The sequence below is a fragment of the Pelobates fuscus genome, chromosome 6 (genome assembly GCF_036172605.1).
Source record: "Pelobates fuscus isolate aPelFus1 chromosome 6, aPelFus1.pri, whole genome shotgun sequence".
Taxonomy (NCBI): domain Eukaryota; kingdom Metazoa; phylum Chordata; class Amphibia; order Anura; family Pelobatidae; genus Pelobates; species Pelobates fuscus.
Genome location: NC_086322.1, coordinates 153559944 through 153584250, shown reverse-complemented (window position 1 = coordinate 153584250; position 24307 = coordinate 153559944). Strand labels below are relative to the sequence as shown.

At 39.5% G+C, this 24307-nt stretch overlaps 1 protein-coding gene across 1 annotated transcript in view; it reads left to right on the top strand.

Moving 5' to 3' along the window:
• The window catches only part of SCLT1 (sodium channel and clathrin linker 1), a 149537-nt gene that overhangs the window by 46945 nt on the left and 78285 nt on the right, over positions 1–24307 (top strand). The window contains exons 7-13 of the mRNA XM_063458431.1: positions 471–606; positions 1243–1365; positions 8091–8156; positions 10588–10658; positions 13557–13647; positions 15346–15437; positions 17242–17419. Coding sequence (XP_063314501.1) covers positions 471–606; positions 1243–1365; positions 8091–8156; positions 10588–10658; positions 13557–13647; positions 15346–15437; positions 17242–17419 — 757 coding nt within the window. The remainder of the gene's footprint in view (positions 1–470; positions 607–1242; positions 1366–8090; positions 8157–10587; positions 10659–13556; positions 13648–15345; positions 15438–17241; positions 17420–24307) is intronic.

The following is a 24307-nucleotide window of genomic DNA, read 5'->3' as shown; positions in this document are numbered from 1 at the left end:
GTTCTTGACTTAGATCAATTGATTTCCTTTCATTTTTTAAATCCCATCCTTCCAGTAGATATGATTCTTCACATTTAAACTGTGTATCAAAGGTATCAATTTTAATATAGAACGATCTGGCAGTGCAGTTTTTAGCTGGATTATGACTGTTATCGTATGTCTTGCCAAATTTCAAGTCAATGGCTTTTCACGAGTCTGCTACTAATAAACCTATCACACATGCTGAACGTGAAATTGTATATAGCTGATAATGTGATTTGGTAATGAGTCGTCTTAAACTCTTAAATACCTATTACTGCATTGTGCAATTCTCCTTCAAACTCAGCGCCTGTGGAAAGTTAATTAGGTGCTTGCTTTTCACAAGTTTGCACAAAGCTTTGCTTCAAAAGGAACATGGATGGTAAAGGAGGTGGCACTGTATGAAAAGAAATCGATTTTTTTTTTAAGATTTTTGTATTTTTTTTTCCTAGGTTACATGAACAGTTGAAAGAGTCTTTGGAGAAACAATTGGAATTATATCCTGTCACTTCTGGTTTGACCAGCGACACATTAACTGAGCAAGAATTGGTTAAAAACCTGCAAGAACAATTGCAATTGGCAAATCGAGTAAGTTGCAGAAGCGAGCATGTTTCCTCTTTGTAACAGTGACCATCACTATAAAAAAAAAAAAAAAATCTGTTTCCCATAATACCAAAGCAGGATGGAGTTTCCAAAAGAAAAAGCCCTGTAAGAAACAGACCTTTTTATGACTTTGGTAAGAGCTATTTTAGCTCTGCTGGCACAGCTTGTTTAAACTACACAGATGTAGACTAACTCACAAAACATCTGTGACCTATTAAATTAGCTCTTCATATATGGTGTTAGAATAGAAATTCTATCTAGAGTACACAAGGTACAGCAAGACACTGCTCAATCCTTCATTTTTTTTAAGGGTGTAGTTTGTGTGCATAGCTAATCCAACAGTGCCCCCTGCTGGACATTGTTATGTATTTTTTTTTTATTAGCATACCAAGTTACAGATGAGTGATTTTTCTTTTATTAGGGTGCATATCGTCTCCTGTATAACACGTTTTTTGAGAGTTGCAGAGAATAAAACCTTTGTATCGTAATATTATGTTTGCTGTTCCCTTTAGCTCACTGGCAGTAGATTTAGGCATTGTTTAAACTTTGAACTGATGATCTGTAACCTGGACCTTATGTACAGATCTAGTAATACACCCCGTGCCATGATTGTTTTACCAGGAAAAAGAGCATGCCTTAGAGCTTTGGCAGACAGCCACTCAGGAAATGGATCGCCTTCAACAACTTTACCAGGAGCACATGACTCAGACACACGTACATGTTGCTGAGAGGCAACAGCAGAAGGTAGTGTACGATTATTGGCGTCTTCTTTCCTTTTTATTTATTTATTTTATTAAGGAATTGATTATCCAATTTATTTTTATAATATATGATACAGTAATCATATATTATGCTATTCAAGAAGGGGAATAAACTCTGCACAAAGCTCAACACGAGTAAAATAAGCATTCCGTTTTTCCATTTCAAGAAACTGATCATGTAGAAAGATAAGAGGGAAATACAATAGATTTTGCTTTATATATGGTATCACATTTCTTAGATGACATTTAATTACAAGTATCCTACACGACATTATCATTATTATTTTATTCTTTGTATAATATGGGCTAACAAAGATTTTTGTTCACCAGCAGATTTTGGTCTGGACCATTACCCCCTTAATAATGATCTAATGTGTGTCTTGGTGTAATGTAATTTTCTTTCATCGTTTCCATGAAGGGGTTAATTGAGATATAAAGCCAAGTGACAAAACATAGTGTCATTTACTGGCAGTATATTGACTGTTTTATATTCACCTCTTCCATATCTGGCAATGTCCACATCACCATGCACAGAGCATTGCAAGATTTAACTTCTTTAAACTGGCAAAGACTTTTATAAGTCAGAGTAAACTCTTGTTTCTGTTATATTCTCTTAGTGCTTTATAATAAAAGCTCTATGAAAGTTCAAAAAGCATCCAGTCTACCCTGCCCTGTTGTCTGCCTTGCTGATGCTTTTTTATTGCTTTACATTTTGAATTTTCTGTGATGCCCATCTCCTCTGGGTCAATGAGTACATATAACTTTTACCTTTCCAATGAACTGAGAGTGCCTTTCATGGGCTGGCGCTGGAGTATGCAAAGCTAATTGTGTATATACAAAGCTATGAAACTCTTTGTAAGAGGTTACAGACAGTAGCTCAGAGTGGAACCCGAGCACATGAGGGGCCTAAGCATGTGAACATAAGAATGAAGCAGGAGGTTTTGTTTAATACGGTAGTTATCACTACAGTGCACTTTTGATGAGGTCTGTGAACGCTCAGCCTATCCCAGCCATGCTCTTACTCATTACAGAGTGCTGAGTAGAGAAGTTTTGCTGGTGGCACCAGATCCCATTTTACAAGTCTTTATATAGTATGTTTGTGTAATTCAGAGGGCTATATGATTTGTGTTTTTGTGGTTTCTTTTTATTTTCTCTGTTATGGTATATGTGTGTAGTCTGTACTAGTACTAAATGTTTTTTTTTTTCTGAGATAGTGTATCTGCATAGTCCATATTACAATATAGAGAGGGTTATTTCTAAGCAATTGTGAATAGAACTGTTGGGCAGAGTAAAAGTAGATTATTGGAATATTCCTGCTGGTTCAATTGGTGTTATCGCTTTGTATCTAAAATATTTTGCCTCTTTTAATATCACACGGTTTATGTATGTTTTCCTTTTGTATGTCTGCCATGTAGGCCAGTGCTTAATGGAATCTCTTTTCTATAAATTGTATCCCATTTTATTTCCATAAAGCAATGTTTCTTGCTGTCTCTGCTGGAATGGTCACTCTTAGGCATTGTGATCCTGTCTTTGTTGAGTTCATAGGTGTTTTCAGACACCTTGCAATGTGTAGCGTCTTAACAGTGTACCTTAGAGGATTGTAACTATGGTTTCTATGTTTCCTGGAATACACTGTACATATCACATTGCAAAACAGATCTAGTTCTGTGTTCAGCATACCAGAACAACTAAGTTTGTGAGCTCTGCTGGGTACACGTGAAAACTCAGGTTTGTGCTATGTTTTTATATTTTCTTATGATTATTTTCTATTTCTTCTCAAATAGGGTTTGCAAAATTTGCATCTCAGGACACTAGCATACAGGTTATGCAGTCTGCGACTTCAAAGCACGATTCTTCAGTTTATTAAATCCCAATTCAAAATAACAAGATATAAGACATCTGTGCATTGGAGCTGAACCCCATTCTTTAGTTTAGGGCAACTGCAGCACTACAAATGTTGTGGACTACATGTTGTCTGATGCTTTGCCTACATTATGGCTGTAAGACCATTATGGGAGATGCAGTCCACAACACCTGGAAGGTTGCTACCCCTACCCTTGCTTTAGCTCATCAGCCAGTCAGAGGAATCTCATACTGATTTAAGAACTGTTGGACGTTGTTTAATCCAGAGGTGCACTGATTAAAGAGCAGATCGGGCACTACATGTTTAATGTTCTTTGCAGAAATACTATAAATCTGTCACACTGAAATCTACAAAGTGTGCAGATAAACATACAACGTGTGTACTGCCCCAACTATACGTGGAGCAGTAGTTTCTGGGACTCGTAATTCCGTAATCAACTTTCTACCAAGGTTTTCTAGAAATCTTTGCTTTTTTTCCCCGATTATTAGTAAAGCTGTCTTATTGGAGAAACACTGCTTAGAAGAGAGGGCAAAAAGGAGGCTTGAGTTTCTGTGACAAGATCTAGCTCTTTTAATGAACCAGCAAAAAGAAGTACTATAGAATGAGGGAGGATGGACAGAAGAGGCAGGGTTGACATGTTATATTCTTCAAAACATGATTTTATCTATTGAATTCATTAAAACTATAACATTTGACCTTGAATATTATCTGTGTATTATTCCAAAGCCATTTACAAGATGAAAGAGAGCAGATAATAAAGGCACTATGATTGGCAGTGGCTCAGGGTCTTGTCAGCATTTTTAACCCATACTGGTCTCTCATTGGCTGAGTGGAGTACATCCAATCAGGGAGATGTTTTTGAAAAGAAGATGGATACGGAGTGGGTTAATGCTGCAGGAAGCAGCTGGACTCCTCAGAAGTGGCACCATTCCAAAGCATTCCAACGCACTCTGTCATAGGACAGCATCGTCCATTAAGCAGTGACCTTAACGGACACTGTACATACTAATCGCGGGATGTACCAGGATCTTTCTGGATGTCTCAAGCATGAGATATCTAGAAATGGTTTTGCAGAGCCTGCCACTGGCATGATATTGCTGTGACAGGCTTTCACAGCACTCCAATTCCACAGCCCATGATTCAGGGCTGGAGACATTCTCTATATTCTGTACACTCCAAGATCAGGACTGTTGCTGGCTGTCTTAATAGTGACGCAGTACAACACTGATAGATTGGCTTTCAGACTGTATTATATCCTGTATAAAAGCTAATCACAGTAATTGCATGCCTTATCTGACACCTAAGGCAATGTGATCACTGTAATGGGCTCCCACAATTCTCCCACAAGCCTGAAGCAACATGAGTTAGAGATGCATCTAATAAGGGTGTTGTTAGGGAGAAAAAGACAATGTAAGCACCAAAATCACTACATCTTAATCAGTTGGTGTTGGTAGATAGACTTTGTCCCTCTAGTAATATAAAACCTTGCCGTTTCATAGAAAGTGAAGGTGTGGTAATTGTGCGGTTTGACTAAAACTGAATAAAACTTGATTTAAATTTATTTTTAAATGAAATAATCATATTTGAAGATTCAAATTGGCTTAGGAGATCTTCTTTTGAAAGCTAGCAGCTCCCTCGTTGATGTGAGTGCAGGGCTGGTCAGAGAGATCTTTATATCTTCCCACTCACAAAGTGCCCGGGGGCCCTCTCAGATTCTGCGCTCTAATGGTTGTGCTGGCTATGCTGCATTGGATCTGAAAGGGCACCAATTGCAAAAAAATTTAGTTTCAATAAACTAATTACGCTTATAGTTTTCAAAACTGTGTACGTATGATTCTGGGTTATGGAACATACCTTCAAACTCGTGTGCACATAATTTTGATAGTGAAAGGGGTTTAGAAAAGCATGGACTCTTGAAAAAAAATTCAGTCACTAAAGGGTTAAAGTTTGTCTGTTAGAAAAAAACCATACAATATGTAGCACATAAAATGTTCCAAAGGGATGCTTTTTAGTATTGCACAATATATAAAACACTGTTTTTGTGTGTGCATATAATCTAAGTTAAAGTGCCAACAAAATGAGCCGCTAATCAGGAAGCATGTGTCCACTCCATGCTGGTTAATATTGAGGAACTGTAAGCAATAGAAAAAAAAATTGTCCTATTACAGAAAAAAATGTCTATAGCTGCAATAAAAACATATTTAACCCCTTAACGACCACAATTCTGGAATAAAAGGGAATCATGACATGTCACACATGTCATGTGTCCTTAAGGGGTTAAACAATAACCATTTTTTGTAGTCTGCTGGTTGTGTATTTTATGGCATGTACTCTTAAACACGAACAGGAAGAATATACAAGATATTTCTTGACACTTTAATGACTGCCTTTAATGAGGTTGATGCAAAAACAATTTATTTAATAATAAGAGGACATCAGCAGACCTCTCTTAGCCAATGAATGAGCATATGCTCATAAAAATATGCACAGAAATTATACTGGCCAGCCCAGAGTTCTAGTTCCGTGTGGGCTAATGATGTCACAATGACTGCCGGAGGTGGAGTTACACCTCCGAATGCAGAGGGGATGAACTCCGTATGTGCTATTGTTATGGACAAAATATTAGAATTAGTAAAAGGTCTATTTACTCTGTGTATCTTTGCTCATTATTCACTGTTCACCTGGCTGTGTTCAGTAGCTGCTTCCCCTCTAACCCCTCCCTTCTTTTGTTTGGTAACTGTTCCATCGATCACTACCTCGTGTAACAAGATGTGTAACAAGATGGTGCTGGAATGTGTAGGAGAGTTCCATGTTAGTAATGACATCACGCCCAGTAGGATGGAATTAGATGAGACCCCTTAAAGTGTAACCAATTGTTGAAGTGTATTCTCTATCTATAATTATGCATATGATGTATTCTTGCTTTATAATGGGCTTCCCACCCCTCGGAATAAAGCATTCCTGAGTTTTTCATCAACCTGGAAACTTGTGTCTGGTGTGAATTACTTTAGGAAGCGTGCACGCACTCAATTTCAATAATTTGGAACAGGGGCAGATATTCAAATAATCAAACACTTGCAGTATGTTTCATATCAAAGCTCCACATATAGGCTCCAGGCACCATGACCACTACAAAAAGCTGAAGTGGTCATGGTGCGTGGAATAACCCTTTTTAAAGGAGCACTTCACTGTTCAAATATAAAAATCACTGTTTAATGTGTGTGTATGTATATATATATGTAAATATACGGGCGCAAGACCGAGGCTCAAATAGATAGACAATCCAATGAGGGAGGCTGCTCTCCGGACTTAAAACTTCAGTTTATTATTATTATTGATTAAAAATGACGACCAACATTTCGGTCCCCATTTGGGACCTTCCTCAGGGTCAGATACAACAAGACAATATTGTCTTGTTGTATCTGACCCTGAGGAAGGTCCTGAGCGGGGACCGAAACGTTGGTCGTCATTTTTAATCAATAATAATAAACTGAAGTTTTACGTTCGGAGAGCAGCCTCCCTCATTGGATTGTGTGTATCTATATATATATATATATATATAAATGGGATATGAAAAGCGCACTCCAAGGACTTCATATAATGGATGAAAAAAATAACAACTTTATTCAGCAACTGCCACGAGTGATCAACCTTTCAGTCCTATATCCTGACGAAAGTCCTGACATAGGACTGAAACGTTGATCACTCGTGGCAGTTGCTGAATAAAGTTGTTATTTTATTTATCCATTATATGAAGTCCTTGGAGTGCTTTTCCTATCCAATTTCTATCAATTTTTGCTGACAAGCACCGGGCTATATTTACTTTTTTACTGGTGCAAGCATTGACAATGTTATATATGTATATATACACACATATATGTGTGTGTGTGTTTATAAATCTCTACCATGCAAACCTATATTAATTTAATTGTGCATTTTTAATGGGGGTACATCAAAAACCGCTTGTAAAAGCTACAGATCGCTTGTCTGAAGCCTTTGCGAGTCCTCCCCTTCTAATCCTGCCCAGATTTTCTTTAGCTGTCCGGTTACAGAATTCCCACTGCTGCTCAGTGAGAAGTCTTTGCAAGGCAGGTGACCTGAGCAATTATCTTCCTCTTGAATTTAACTCCACTAAGCTAACCAAACCAGGAAGTAACAGGACCTGATGATATCTGGAAGCCAGAGGGTGTAACCAGGTTAGTTATAAAAGTGACAATTTCTTTTGAAATCTGCACTTTTTGTAAAATGAAAAAAATAATACACACTCTTCACTCATAAAGCACTTCACCAAGCTAAAGTGCTCTAGTGCTCTGGAGTTTACCTTTAAGTAAAAGTCCTGTTCTGCTGTGGACCAGTTCTCAAAGCAAAAACATTTTGTTTTTAACACTACAAAGCACTGTAATATTGTAGATATAGCTAGCTATATCAATAACAAACCAAACAATAGGCCAATACCTGCAATATACTGCCAATTTAGCAGTACCTTAAAGAAACACACACTGCGTTGTCCACATAGAATATAAAAAGTTAGTGACACTTGTCACATATTTGTACTGACAGCCGCTAAAGGTGGACTTAACCCTGCAGTGTAAACATTGCAGTTTCTAAGAAACTGCAGTGTTTTACTTTGAAGGCTTAAACAGACAGAGACCCTGCACCCAGGCCACTTCATTAAGATTAAGAAGTCTAGGTAACTATAGTATACCTTTGAGGTAAAATAGTGTCTAAAACCTTGAGATGAAGTTGTTATGGTGCCTGGAGTGTTCCTTTAAGTATACTGTAAATGTAAGTTTCTGTGAATGTAAATCATGTTTGTTTGTTTTTTGTTGTTGTTTTTTTTTCAGGATCAGGCTTTAAATCTCCAGCACCTCACTAAACAACTTCAAGCAACTAATGAAAAACTGGAAATGGTAAGCAAATTGTGTGCACCTGATGCCAGGTCCTCGTTGATGGTAATGGTTATACTGAGGTCACAATTTGTCTGCAGAGTAGTCCTCCATTTTGCATGACTAGCTGAATGTTGCGCATTAAGGACCATGTCATCATCATAAGATAACCTGATAACTAGCTGTGTTCTAGCAGTTGGAACTAGCACTGATATCGGTGCACATCAAACCTTGTTGGTGCAGCTTCAGGCAGCAAATATGTAGGAAAACTCGAGAAGCGAAGGTAAAAGTGCAGGAATGGGTTCTCATCTTTCCATTGAGAAGCTACGTCTCCATTGAAATAAGGCATTACTACTTTTTAGCAGTATGTTTAATCAGGAGATAAAAGCAAAAGTAAGGACAACATTGTTGGGGAAAGAAAATGTTGAGAAGAATAGATAATTCAGATTGAACTGCGCTACATAGAGGAGAGACTGAGTAACTGGTTACACGCAATATGGTTCTTGCTGCTTTCAGACAGGCTAGCAGAAGCAGTGGCATCCCTATGTAGTAGCAATATGTACATATTTTAGGAGATCATGCTGGACGTGTCGGCTTATGCTGAATCTGCTGTTTGACTGGAGTACCTCTAGGAGATCCTAGTTTTATTTATTTAATACTGTTGCATGTGGCGCATCTTTTATTAGAACACAGCTTTTCAACACCATTGGTAATTCTTTGTTGTATCTAATGAGTTAAATTTGCAGTTTAAAAGCGACATTGTTTGTTAGAAGCTGCATGTATCCTTTGCCATAAAATCTGCTTCTTGGCAGAGTACGCTGGATCATGTCCTAATATAAAGCAATGGTTATGCTGTAATACGCATGATGGATATCCAGTAAATTAGTGAACTACTGAAAATGGTTTTCGAATGGAAACGTTTTTCTTTTTTTTAACATATAAATGTTTAGTCAGCTGTAAATTTTGAGAATAAATGAAAACAAGAAGTAGCACTTTCCCTGTTGCCTGATAATGCTGTTGTGTTTTTTTTTTTTGTTTTTTTTTTTATATTTTCTTTTTAAGTAAATCTAGTTGACCGGAAATAGTATATCGAGTTTCTTAAATAAATGTTAGATCAGGAATAGCTGGTCCAGGCACTAACTGAGCAAAACAGGCCATTGTACCCCATAAAGTAATGGGTTCATTTCATGGAACATTTTTACATAAATGCTATATGCACACACGCTGTTTTGATCATAGGTTCATATGGGTTACGCTGCTATTTAAATGACAATCTGTTGGAGTAACACTTTAAGTGAAAATAGGATATTGATAGTTGGTTGAATGCAGGTCAGGAATATATATGTGTTACTGGATTTAAAAATCTAAAAACATTTTTAACATCCTTTTTCGGTTTGGTTTGTAACATTTGACTTTTTAAAACTAAGCAACTTGTGTTTTTTTGGGCCAAATATTTACTATTTTCTTCGCATTTAGGAAAGCATTGTAGATGTAGTTTAATGTAGTAACATGCGTAGAATCAAAAACAATTTTAAAAGGATTTTTGTTTAATGTTGGGAAATATTAAAGATATACTGTTTCAATCTGTTCGTATTTTTATATTCATTAAACAGAAGGACATTGGGTGTTTACCAACAAATAAAAAAATGTGAAAACAAAAAGAATTTGAGATGGAAAAATAGCAGAGCGTTTTTTTCCCCAATGTTACTATTTTGAGTTAATATATGCAATTTGTCATTAATTCCTGCTTTAGGAAAAAACCTTGGCAGATACACACCACTCATTTTGTACATTTGAAAAGCTGTGTCAGTATAAGTTTTTCAGTATTTATTTATGAAAATATGTTTAAAGGGTTACTCCAACCACCATGACCACTTACGTGATTTGAAGTGGTCATGGTGTTAGGAGCCTGGATATGCATAGTTTTATTTTGAAACACTGCACGTCCAGCAATGTTGGCAATTAAGTGCCAGGGACAAGTTGCACCCCCAGCACACATGACATTGGCAGCCCAGAACTCTGCTCCAGGCTGCTTAATGTACATTCTGTACATAAATTATATCTGGAAGTGTGCATTACAAGTTTAAGCTTTCCTCCCTCCCCTTGCAAGCCTGGAACGCACAATTGTGTTCTGAGATGGTGACATGGTCTCATAGAGAGGGCCTATGGTTGGGTTCAAGGTAAATTAAAACTTTTTTTATATATATATATATATATATAAAGGTTTTACTAAAAATTGAGAGGGGGACAGTTCCAATAGTGCCCAGTAAGGCTTATTATGCAGAAAAGTTGCCCCACTCAATAGTGTTATAGTAATCCCTTAAATTCATAGTTAATTATACATTTAAGATTTTAATATATTCTTATCTAATGAGTGTGATTTATTTCTTATTTTTTAATTGGCACTCTAGGTACGAGATTTGTTAACACCTCATTTTTTTGTATATATTTTTAGAGTAATCAACAGTTTTCACACACTGTAAAGGAGCAGCATTTGGAAATTGAACAGCTTTCTAAACAATTCAGGTAATTTTATGTATGAATAAGTTATATAGAACGTAAACTCTGTATGTTTTTAAAGTTACACAAGAAACTTAATCTATGGGAAAGAATATTTATAGGCGCAGAAAGGAAAGTGTAGTCCCCTTTTCCTGGCTAGCATGACGTGTTCAATTAGGTTAGTCTCTCCCTTTACAGCTGATAGGACAAGAAAAATATACCAGGTCTTTATAATGACGATATCAGGTCTCGTTCCCATTCCTCTAGATGTTGTGTTCAAAAACCTGCTATAAAGGCATGTGTCATTGTTCAGCGGTTTTCTGATAACTATACCAGGAGTACAGCCTCTCATCTCTACAAACCTCAAAAAGGGTTCTTCCTATGTGAAGGGGTCGTAGCATCAATTGCTAAACCTTCCTTGTGATAACTTGTCCTCTGCTATTCCTATCAGTATTTGGGTGTTGCATTGGGCCCGGATAATCTGAGAAAGGTCTATGTAATCTTCTTTTACTAAGAATAAGTACATGTTACTAACCAACCTCTGGAAGTTAAAAAGCAAGATGAAATCTCTGCACATCATCATTTCATCTGTTTAGAAGATACATACTTGTGTTACATACTTCTACATTCCGATAACAGAGGCTCAACAATGATTACTGCAATTGTATGTTGGGTATCTCCATCTTCATTTGTCAGGTCTTGTTATAAGTGTTTCAAACACTGAATTCATTAATCAGTTCCTAGATAACATGGCTAGATATCCGCTTACGGGAAGGGCTCTCTTACCTCTTGTATTTGTCTGTGTACATTGTACGTTTCTCCACTAATTGTACAGCGCTGCGGGAATCTGTTGGCACTTTATAAAAAGCAGTAATAAAGAAAAACTTTTATCCCAGACAAAGTAATTTCTAGTGGACAGTTTTGGTCTCTCTCTCTCTTTTTCTTTCTCTCCCTTTCTCTCGCTCTCGCTCTCTCCCTTTCTTTCTCTTTCTCTCTCTCTCTCGCTCTCTCCCATCTCCAGATCTCCAGCCACAAAACCACAGTAAGGGACTATGTGGGAATGTTGGAGATTCTGACATCCACCATTCGGTTAGTCAGATTGGCCCCGTGAAGTCTCCTTCTTGTTGAATTATAATTTCTAAGCAGTTCATAAGCACTGTAAGCAAACCTTTTTTCATCTGGTTTCTTTGTCACAAACAGTCTGACATGGTGGCTCAGGTCCATGATTTTGGAGTACGGATTTTCTTTGTCTTAATTCAATGGGCAAATAGTCAATACTGACTTCAGCTAGTGGTCCATGCCCTCAGATCCCATTCATATTCTTGTCTGGAACCTTAAGATTTAAAAAAAAACACTCCACAGGTAAAATGATAAAAAAAAATAATAAATCTGTTTAGTACGGTAGATATACCCCCAATGAATATATCCATTTGTTTTTCATGCATGTATTATTTAGTGGTAAACCTTAGAAGAGCTTGCAAAAGCTGCAGTTCTTTTCAACGGCAGTCTTAAAAAGCCCTCTCCTTTTTCCCCGGAAGAGACTTACAGTCTTCATTGTGAAATAGTCTATCTTATTGAGAATCCTTTGAAACTTTGTGGGTACCTGCTTGTGTCTGTGCATACACACTTCTCTGATCTGAGGTCTGAGAAGAGGTAAGTAGGGAGAGGCAGCACCTGCCACTTACATTAGCTCACGGGAGGTAACGTTTTAAGCATGAATTTGACTTTACTATTAAGTGTTAACGGACTCCTGAAATCCACAAAGCCCATTACATCCATACTATGAATGCCAGGCATTTATGTGAATGGTGCTCAAAGCAGTTACTACTGCTTTCTACAGTACTTGGTTCTCTGCAATTAGGCTTGGACAGAAGCATTTGTCTCTCAAGGTTCGACTTGATCGTCTTTGCCTGGTACCAGATGGACTCTTGCTTCATGAGGTGTTTTGTGAGATTTATGCCTTCATTGCAGTCTGTTGAATCCCATTAGGATTTGCCATTAATTCTGAGGTATTTGCCTTGTTAGCCATTTGTTCATTCACAATGGTTCATAAAATCCAAACCTTATGATGCAATCCTCTAATTGCCCTGTTCTTTGTGAAGAGGGTGGTATTATGGTCAGTGCTGGAATTCTTTCCTAAAGTTGTCTATTCATTGTATCTGAACTAGAAGACCTCTCATCCGCTGTGCTAGAAAAGGAACACTATTGATATGCACGGAATGTAGTTTGTTTTCATTTAGATTTGTGTTAAGAAAATGTATTATATAAGGAAATATCCCTCAGTGATCCTGCAAAGGAGAAATAGCATCTATTTCCACATCATATTAGATCATTTCTGCTATAACTAAGAGTAACAAGAATGACCATTTCAGTTGTGGGTAATGCTTCCCAAGATAATTTTTGCACACCTGGCACTTGAGGCCAGGGCTTGGTCTATATGGTGCCATGATTAGCCATAAATAAGGAATATTGCTGAAATATTATTTGCTTGGCTTTTATCGTGGCATTGTAGGGGTTCTCCTTCTCCGCCACCTTTTATTCTGTGGCTTGTGTTTTAGTTGAGCTTTAAAATTGTCTGACATCTGTCTAGGTGGCGGATTTGGTCAGTTTTTCCTGTCCTGCCGATGATGGCATAGCGATCTTTTTATGCTGCCATGGATTATAACCAGGAGTAAAATTATTTCAATACAGTTTCCATATTTATAAATGTCTAGTGAAATGTATACACCCTCCAATTAAAGTGTTTCTAAATGTAGATTGCCTTGTGTGTACAGTTTCTTTTATCATTAAAAAAACATTTTTGCCAAATAAATCAATGCGAGCATTTCCTTCAGTCAATGTATTTCTAGGAACTGTATAAGTGCAATTTATTGACAGTACTACAAATATTTGCTTTTTTTTTTTTAATCCAATGTTTGTCAACAGACAAGCTAAAACCGACTTAAGAGCTGCCACTTTAAAAGTTGAAGATCTGACCAAGCTTGTAGAAAACCTTCAAGAGCAGTTGCATAAAAAGGTAACTGAATGTGTGTGTTTTTTTTTTTTAAACCTATATTTTTGGGTTAGATAGGCTTACTAATGTTACAAAACAGTGTACTTAAGACATGTCATCATTGTGTATTTTTCATTTTTTTTGTCCATATACATAAAATAAATAAAATATGAACAAAAGTTAAGCTATACTAAATTGCTGTTTACTAGTCTATGGAAGAGTTCAACTCAGTGCCAACAAAATTGAGATCTTTAAGGCTGTTTTGTTTAGCAGAGTTAGACAAGTTTCAAGGACATCAATTTGGTAGTCAAGCATAGTCACCCAGGATTCAGTGCTGACTCACTGCTTGCCTCTCTTCCATATCAACCTGAATTAAAAATCCAGGTATACCTTCTTTTTTTTATTTTTTGATGAGATGGATCCAAACATTGTCATTTCTCCTATGCAAGTCATTTCTTTTAAAGAGAACTACCACCAAAAATATTTTTTTATATTGCAGCATATGTTGAAATATGCTACCTAGTCAAATCTATTTAATTTAGAAGCTACAGATATTTCCATCCACAATCACCCATTTTAATGGTATCACATTAATGAGATTGTGAGTATGGGAGCCCTATAAGTAGGGTTTTCCTTTTTATTTACCGGTATTTATGTTTTGGGTGGTGGGGTATATTTTTGTTAAATTCATGTTCCCATTCTATAGTGTGGAATTCATGTGCCCCAATGTAAAGTCTGTTAAATAATTATATTGGTTTCTCTGAGATCCCAGATGTGTTTAGTGCATTAATTGCACACACTGCTGGGCAGCACTTCAAGGATTACCTGAAAGAAATTCTAACTCTCATCCACTTTGTCATGAAAACAGTGGAGAAGTGGTAACCGTAACTGTGAAAATATTGTGCAGGGACAGCTAAAGTATTTCTCTGTTCATCGTTTGCTCCCTTCGCCACCTTACCTGTCCCTTTACCTTGAAATTGTACAGTTGCACAAAGGATGAGCTAAACTTAACCCCTTAAGGACCAAACTTCTGGAATAAAAGGGAAACATGACATGTCACACATGTCATGTGTCCTTAAGGGGTTAAAGGACCACTATAGGCACCCAGACCACTTCAGCTTAATGAAGTGGTCTGGGTGCCAGGTCCAGCTAGGGTTAACCCTTTTTTCTATAAACATAGCAGTTTCAGAGAAACTGCTATGTTTATATTTGGGTTAATCCAGCCTCTAGTGGCTGTCTCATTGTCTCATTGAGAAAATCACAGTGAGAAGACGCCAGCGTCCATAGGAAAGCATTGTAAATGCTTTCCTATGAGACTGGCTGAATGCTCGTGCGGCTCTTGCCGCGCAGGCGCATTCAGCCGAGGAGGAGGAGAGCTCCCCGCCCGGCGCTGGAGAAAGAGGTAAGTTTAACCCCTTCCTCTCCATCCAGCCCGGCGGGAGGGGGTCCCTGAAGGTGGGGGCACCCTCAGGGCACTATAGTGCCAGGAAAACAAGTATGCCCTGTCCCATAGTGTTCTTTCCCCCCTCCCCTGTCCCATAGTGTTCTTTCCCCCCGTCCCAAGTGCAGTGTTCTTGACTTTTCATGTTCTCATTACTATCTTTCATAGTGATATGTAATCATCTGAATTGTTAATGCCAGCATGTCTGTTAAACTATGCACTACAAAAAAATAGAAAAAAATTATCTTTTTTTTTTAATAATTATTTTCTTTTTTTTTCAGGAAGATCATATTACAGCCGCTCATGCTAGAGAGGAAGCATCCGATAAACGTGTGCTTGAGCTCCAGTCTGCTCTAGCACTGGTAGAAACCAGGTAAAGGAGACCAGTACGATATATAGTTTATGAATTTTGTTAGTTTGATTATTTTTTTTGTTTAAGGGGAAAAAAAAAAGTAAATTAAATCTTAAAAAAGGAGCCAACTTTCATGTTCCAATGTAAACCTCCTGTCCTCAACACAAATCTACTATTTCCTGCTCTCATTTTCACTTGTAATGAGTGAATGGCAGCTTCCAGTCACTTTTGTGTAAGCTGGTATTATTCACTTTACGTAAAAGACAAGTCAGTAACCACTAACTACCATTTACAAAGTAAATGCTGATAAAGTTGTTAAAGGGACTCTATAGGCACCCAGACCTCTTCATCTCAATGAAGTGGTCTGAGTGCAGTGCAGAGTTTGGCTGCACATGTGCACCTGGTCCTCAATATTTCTATACGAGAAGTATAGCATCAGATGAGAATGCAGAATATGTTAGTAACATGTATTTTACATAACTTTTTAAGCGTGAAAGCGGGGTGGACAGAGGTCACAGTAATCAAATGGAACTTGAAAAAAATATATACATTATTTTCAGGATCATAGGTTCCCTTTAAAAGCAATTAATGCCTGAAACTATGCTTAAAAAATATATATTTTCTGCATTATTTGAATAAGTAAATAAAGATGATATTGTATTTAAATGTCATAATTTTGAATTCAAATAAGTGCCTCGTGTTCCATTATTATCAAAACAGACTCCCAAAATTTCAGTTGATCGCTTTTGTTTATCTAAGCTATATCCCTTGCTTCTCATAGTAAACAACATCTGTTACATTATTGGTGTTTACTATAATGCATTTTTACACTTTTGTATATATATATATATATATATATATAATAAACAATACACAATACACAAGATCCAGCGCACTCTCCTATCTACTAAACAGCAACTTCAATGTTGACAGATTGTATTCGTTTTTAAACGGTTTTATTTAAAAACACCTTATCTAGGCAAAAAATAATGGGGATTTAGTTACATTATATGATCATACATTGCATAAGCCTGCCACAACGTCAATTTACCCCATCTTTGGCAGGTCCTACTCTCACAGTCTAATGTCTGCTCTTATGAGATTAACCCACTTACTTGGGAAAAAAAATTCCATCTGAGGCTCTCTGCAGTACAAGGCTAAATAGGGACCTGAGATGAGGCACCTGTGACAGGGAGGGGTGCAAACCAAGGAGTTGGCTAGACTCCCAAATATATATATATGGAACATGGGGGGGGTGGTTGCACTCACCTGAACATGCTTAAATGGGGTGCTGCTGGGGGCCATATTATACAATAAACAATACACAAGATCCAGCGCACTCTCCTATCTACTAAACAGCAACTTCAATGTTGACAGATTGTATTCGTTTTTAAACCGTTTAAAAACGAATACAATCTGTCAACATTGAAGTTGCTGTTTAGTAGATAGGAGAGTGCGCTGGATCTTGTGTATTGTTTATTGTATAATATGGCCCCCAGCAGCACCCCATTTAAGCATGTTCAGGTGAGTGCAACCACCCCCCCATGTTCCATATATATATATATATATATATATATATATATATATATGGGCAGACATATGAAATGGAGATATGTTAAACAACATTTCACACTAAAATATTTGTATAATTATTATTATTGCCATTGGATATTTAGTTCCCTGATTGACATTTGATTGTCAGAATTTCTTATCTACAAATAAAGGTACTGTTTATTTATGGTGATTTGAATCACTGAAGGGAGAAAACCCCAAATCTATAACTAACTTTAGAAACTTTATGCATTTAATGTTCTTTAATATTAAGGCTGAGAGTAACCTCACAAGATGAAGAGCAATTAATAAGCGAAAGGACAAAGTTAGAAAAATGCATTGCTGAGCTGCAAGCAAAGTGTGTCGCTGCTGAGGAGGAGAAGTATGAAGCAGTTTGCAGAGTTCGTGACAGTATGATAATACTGGAAGAAGCTAACTTACAGAAAGACCAGGTAAAAAAAAAAAAAATATTCGATATTTGGTGTTTATTATTTAATGGGGAATGCTCACTTGCCAGGACTTTTCATATTATGTATAATTATTCCCTGTAACAGGTCTTTGTGAGGTCTGAAAAAAGTTAAATATAGAAACTTTTATAAAATATATAATGGGGCGTGGCTTGCCGGTTAATGGAGTAGGTCGCATCTTTCTGAGGCTCTGCGACTCCAGCTCACAAAGCCCCTTATAATAGCTCTCCTACCACTTTCTATGGGGAAAACACGACGCCAGGGAACCCCTCGACCCTCAAGCACAGGTTCGCCAAGAAGAAACGCCGGTCCAATGGATGAATTTTTGCCACCCCAGACAGCCTCTGACACACGCAGCCTGCTGACAAAATGGCGCCAGGCACAGACAGCGTAGCGTAGTCACTGCCTGGCTCGATATGAGGTGAAACCCTGACACAGATTTCTGCGGAATTGGTGGACATCTCGGCTAATATGTTTACCAGAGCGGATAAAATAGCCATGGTGACTGAGCTCCGGTCGGTGATACGGGAGAAAATAATGGAGGTGCGCAGAGACCTCACCGCCCTTGTACAGCGGGTTTCTGAACTCGAGATCGAAAATATGCAGCCCATTCAGGACTATCAAGCTACAGATCATGCCACAGCCAGTCAGGGCTCGGTCATTCTGGACCTCTGCCGGCAAGTGGAGGACTTGGATAATGGAGGAAGGCGCAACAACATTCCAGCCAGGGGCCTACCCGAGAATGGAGCGGAATATCTCACTGACGTTTTGACAGAATTATTCACTCGGAGAGGAGGGCCCAGATGAGTTCCACATTGAAAGAACTCACAGCGCTCTGCGCCCCCCTAGAAGAGACTGCCACGCAATATAATTTGCTGCCTACTATCCTTCCAGCTCAAAGACGCCATCATACAAGCGGCCAGGCCTCAGGTTATTATCTTCCAAGACGCCACAGTCACCCTCTACCAAGACTTCTCGGCCCTCATGCTAGAGTCCCACCGTGCGATTTCATTCATATGTGTATCTGGACCCTGGATATCAATATCCTGCCCGAATACCAATTGTTGTTCTCATATTACTTTCAATATATTTTGCCATATGTGTACTTGCTGTAATGCATATATGTAATACCTCAATTAAAATATAGATTGTAAAAAAGATTATATCATGTAAATATAGACATCTGCATCACTGTATTTACATGTTTCCTGGAATGGTTTGTCTCTATTTTGGCTCCCTGTCTTAGCACTGTTTTAGGATCTGCACTTTGAACCTGGCAGTCAGCACAGAGAGCGCATATAGAGAGGAGCAGAAAAGGACACATTTAGGGTTATTCTCTAAAGCGAGACTTCTTGGGAATTCAAAGTGAATTTCAAATTTAAGGCCAAAATAGCTAAACTGACAACATTCTCCAAATCAGCTATGCTTCCACTTTGACATTACTCTTTGAAATTTACTTTCAATTCCTGACAATTCTCACTTTAGTGTATAACCACGATTGCCTCCCCTGTTACTTAGAACTGGATTGAAATAGATTGTGATGTCAACTGCCATATTTTTTTTTTTTTTTTTGTCAATCTTTCTTTTATTAAAGGCATGTAAGATGGGGTACAGAAGAGAAATTGGAGGAAACGTTTGAGTGAATTACAGTATAGGGTTGATACATATATACGCAAAAATTAGATTACATTTCCAGAGTTGCGATGCCTCATTTTTTAAATTTTTTGTCGTTAAACTTTCGTTGAAAACACAAGCTATGGACCATAAGATCCGGTAGGTAGGTAGATAGTAAGCTAACCGTTTAAAGAAACACAAGAGTAAAAAAAAAACGAGTAAGGTATTAGGCAAACGCATTAGTTTAAGTAAGATTAAATGGGAACAGGCGATCTGAACCCATGCCTACTGAGTGCTGCAGAGGATTATAAAGCATAAACGTGCAATATAAAATATTCCTGCTGGGTCTGGGTAAGGAGCTTTGTTTTAGCATGAAAATAACTAAGAATAAACAGGCTATGGGACATCTGCCGTTTGCAATAAACTCGCCAGGTTACATGTATACATAGTAAAAATATTCACGCTTGGTGGTATGGTTAGATGCGCAGCTCTGTAAGTTATGGCAGATTAGTATCTCGCTGTATTAAGTACGTCTGTCGCATTAAGTCTCGCTGGTATGTGGATGCTTGTTTGTGTGTAGCTAAATAATTAAACAAAGGCTATGCTGGCTGACTATTTGAGAGTAAGCTTTAGGAATAGAACCAACTAGCAATTTGCACGTGTGACCTATTATTAAAGAGTAAGCTTGAGAACAAATCATACATAAGGGAAATAGTGATACTGCATAAAAAACAATATTATAAACAAGTATAGTGGAGTCTCTGGCTTAGTAGGGACTTTACTGATTAATGATCTGTGTCCAGTCAGCCAATTCCCAAGTCTGGGAAACAGAAACCTTGAAAGTGGGGGTTCAGTAAGGCGGTCATAACTTCCCAGGGTGTGGGTCCCTCTCCGGCTTGTTGTAGATCAGAGTGCATGAGTATGCAGGGGTACTTCAGGTTCTGGGACCCAGGTGAGAGTCGGCAGGTTGGATCAGAGACCGTGAGCAGGGCCCTCCACGACACCCTCGGCTTGTTGCTAGGTTCAGGCTTGGACTGTGATCTCTGTGACCACCGTGTTGCTGTTATTGCAGGTGAGTTCCGCCGCTTGCGTCTCCGCCGTTTTGGGGCCCGCACTGCCGGTACTATTGTGGGTGCCCGGTGGAGCTTTGATGCCCGGGGACTGTGTGGAGGACACAGCGGGTGTCTCTGCCGGTGTCGGGCCTTAGACATCCCCAGTGGCCTCTTCCTCGTTTGTGGCACTGGTCGGCTGTCAGTGAGGTGGATCGCAGTGCGGTTGGGTAGTCGCTGGTTCCTCTCTGAGACGACGGCACTGAGTAGTGGGGCAGGTATGTGTAGCCTGCGCTCCAGCTCCCTCCAGAACCTTTCAAAGTGTTTGTCAAGCCTTGCTTGTATGTCGTCTGCCTCTTTGATGGGACGCTCGGTATCTGTAGCGTCGGCCATCTTTGCTGAAGCCTCGTGCTCATTTTCTTCCCTCAAGGCACTCTGTGGCCCCTCAGCTCGCCCGGGGTAGCCTCTGCTGGACGGACCGGGATCTCCCCCACCGGTCCATAGGGGGGGGGGGGTGACGGGGCTTGCTTGTGCTATGTGCTTCGTTGGGATGCCTCCAGGCCGGGAGAGCGGCCGTCTCACCCGCCCGTTGCATGTTAGGTCTCACTATCGGTCCCAGTGTCAGCGGGCCTCTAGCGGGCCTCTCATCTTCCCCATGCCCTTCCACTGTTGCAGGGTGTTTGCTGTCGTGCGGTGTCGCTTTTTTCCTCCGCAGATGCAGCTTTCCGTCGCTTATTATTTCAGCGGTAAGCAGGAGCTCTTGAGATGCACGTCTAGTCGCCATGATGGTTAGGCCCCGCCCCCCGTCAACTGCCATATTTTAATGTGCATTTTAAATAGCAGAGGGGACCACCTAAAAAAAGGTTAAAGGGATGTTATGGTCACCAGAACCACTACAGCTTAATGTAGTTGTTCTGGTGAGGACAGTCAGTCCATGCAGGCTTTTCAATTTAAACACTGCCTTTACTAGGCACATCGGAGCCTAGTAACACCTCCACTGGTTACTCCTCAGAGTAACTAGAGGTGCTACCTTTGTGCAGCACTGGCATTCAGCGTTTCCACGCTCTGTAGAGTCGCTGAATGTTCCATAGAGCAGTCATGTCCAAAGTCCAGCCCGCGTTCCGGTTTAATACGGCCTCACAGGTAATTTGGCTAATCTATTTGTTGTGGCCACCAGTGAACCACAGAATGCTGCTCAGGATCCCTGGACCTTTGAACGCCGTGGTCCTGAGCGGCGCGCGGGGATTCACTGGGGGCCAAAAGATTGCGAGAATGCAGACGAACGTGCGGTCACTGCTTGTCCTCAGTCTGTGTTCTTGCGATCTCTTGGACGTCGATGTCGCAGAATTTGGTTCCTTCTCTCTGGAGGGACAGAATGAAGGGGACAGAATGAAAGAGATGAAATGAAAAGTATGCTGTTTGCAATAAACTTTGCATAAAATAGTTAATTTGCATATAATTTTAATGATTCAAAGAATGTCAGGGAGAATGGTCATCCCTCGCGCATGTTCAGTTCATCAAATCTGGCCCTCTTTGAAAATAGTTTGGACACCCCTGACATAGAGGTACTTTGATTCAATGCATCTCTGAGAAGTTATGCGTTATTTTAAAATACTTTAAAAATGTTATATCATTTTAAAAGTTTATCTAAAAATAGTGACTTATTTGAAAAGTTCATACGAATATATTAAATCAAGGCTATTATTTCATCCCAGTTAGGATGAAGTAGTTGCAGTTTATCTCTTACTCTTACTGTTTCTGTCGCTGTGGTTGTTTGATATAATGATTTTAGAGGCGATGAAGGCACATTGCAGCCTCCTTTCTTTGCAACACCTATCCCATCTATATTTACTTTCCACCATATTGTCTATCCTACCCTTCTTTCCCATCCTCAACATTATCTGTGATCTCATTAGTTCTTTTCCCATGTATTGCTTCACCTCCTGTTCCTTTTCTGCTTCTCCTTATATTCGTATTCCTTATTCCACCATGCCTTGTGTCTTCTTTTATATTATCCTGATCCATCTCTGCTCTCCTTCCTTTCCCATCATGCCCATTTTGTTCCTTTTCTATTGCTCTCTAGCTTGTTCTTATTCTTGTACTGTCATACTGTATGATTTCTTTCCTTTTGCTTCCCCTTCTGTTCCTTCTCTGCTTACCCTCCTGTTCCGATTCCTTGTGTATTTTAGCTCTTGCCGTGGTTTTATTTAAAGCTTGTACTACAACCTCGCAATGTATTTCTTAAAGAGTTACTCCAAGCACCATGACCACTTCATTAATTTGAAATGGTCATGGTGCCGGCAGCCTTATGTGCAGCATTTCAGTAAAGATGGCCGCATCATTTAGGCGTCGTTAGCCAGCCCGGAACAAGATTTTGGGGTTTGCTAATGTCAATGCTGTAAAGAGCTTCATGCATAGTGTGCCATTCATTGGCAACTGCATCAACTTCAGCTTTTGCAGCTTTGCAAAATCCAAACACGCATCATCCAGCAAAAGAGGAGCCTCGTTTGGGGATCCAGGTAAGAGCACGAGCCATTACTAAACATTTTTTACCCATACTAGGGAACTGATCTAGGATACTCCTGGTATAATGACCACTACAGCGGGCTCTAGTGGTCATGATCCTTGTACTAATCTTTAACGCAAACTGAAGTAAACCTGTGTTAAGTAGACCTTGTTTTAAAATCTGTATTTGGCAAGTGCTAAATGTGATTGCTAGACCTGTTATTGAATAATCTGTCTTGTGAAGGACTTGTGTCACTTTGTTAGTACATTAACTGATGCCTGCTGACACTCAGAAGGAAATTAAATAATTAATGGTTTTCCAAGCATTGAATCTTATGTTGGTGTCAGACCAATTTACATAATTGCTGTCTAGTCATGAGTTCAACACAGGCTTTTTGGCTCCTTCCCAGATCAGAATTGGCTAGCTTAATGCAGGACTAAAATTAAACGAAAAAACAACAGTAATAAACTGAACCGAAGTGGAAACAAAGTAGGACTTGCCATAGCCAGCATAGTTAATGGATGCAAAGATTGCCATTGTCCTTCACATAATGTAATGTAGTAACATGAAAAATAAACCCAGCTCTGTAATGGTTGAAATGCAAATAAAATAAGATGTAACTAATTTATGAGGAATATTTGCTGGTAGCAGGATTGTCTTGTCCTAATTCGTGGCAAAGTCACTTGTGGGATCTTTTGGTTTCTATTGTGGAATTTACGCAAATAAATTTTTGTTAAAAAAATTGTTGACTGAGGAGGGAGCGTGGCCAACAGGAGACACGATGGGGCGCAAAAACAGGAAGAATCAATGCCCAGAAACTCGCCGTTCACAAGATCTAAGGCTCTCCTTCGAGAGGCCCACGCCGCGGCTGATCGCCAAGATGGTGTCTGAGGCCTTCCACAACCCGGAAGCCTCAGATGACTCCCAGGAGGGAGAGGAACCTCACACCTCACCAGTTCCCGGGAGCAGAGTACCAATCCTTCGAATCCGACGAAGACTCATCTCCATCGACATAGGGGTACATAAAGCAGCTCCTAATAGAGGAAGGTCTGGAGGGCAGAGCTACAAGAAGCTCAAAATGAAATTGGAGTGATGCACCAGAAGGTGACAGCAGTGGAGCAGAGAGAGGTGGTCAGAGACAGCCAAATCCAGGAAGCCAAGAGTCTAATTGAGGGACTCCTCTCTCAGGTCCAGCAACTGAGCTGCACGGTGATCTCACTGGAGACACAGTACAGACGCTGCAATGTTTGTATAAGGGGCATCCCAGAGTTAGTGGGGAATGACACGCTGTTGCAATATACCCAGAGTCGGATTACCGATAACCTCTGCATTGCGAAAATCCACTGCAGCACCCAGTGAAGCCTCCAGAGACGTGATCGCAGCAACCGGAGATGTCACAGTAAGAGCCGTGATAATGAATCTGTCCAGAGTACTTGTTCGAGGGCGCCACACTAGCAATTTATGGAGACATCCCATTTATGGCCCTGGCGGAGAAAAGGAAACTAGCCCCGGTGGCAAGGAGGCTGCGGGACCACTCACTTAAATACAGTTGCGTAGTGGAGGGATCCCTTCAAACTGTGCTCGGAGATGGGTACCTCGCTCTCAGCTCAGCTGAGGATCAAGAACCCTTCTTCCAGAAACTAGGCCTACAGGCTGTTCCACAAGTGGAAACGTCATCCTCGACTGGGAAGACAACTACCTCCA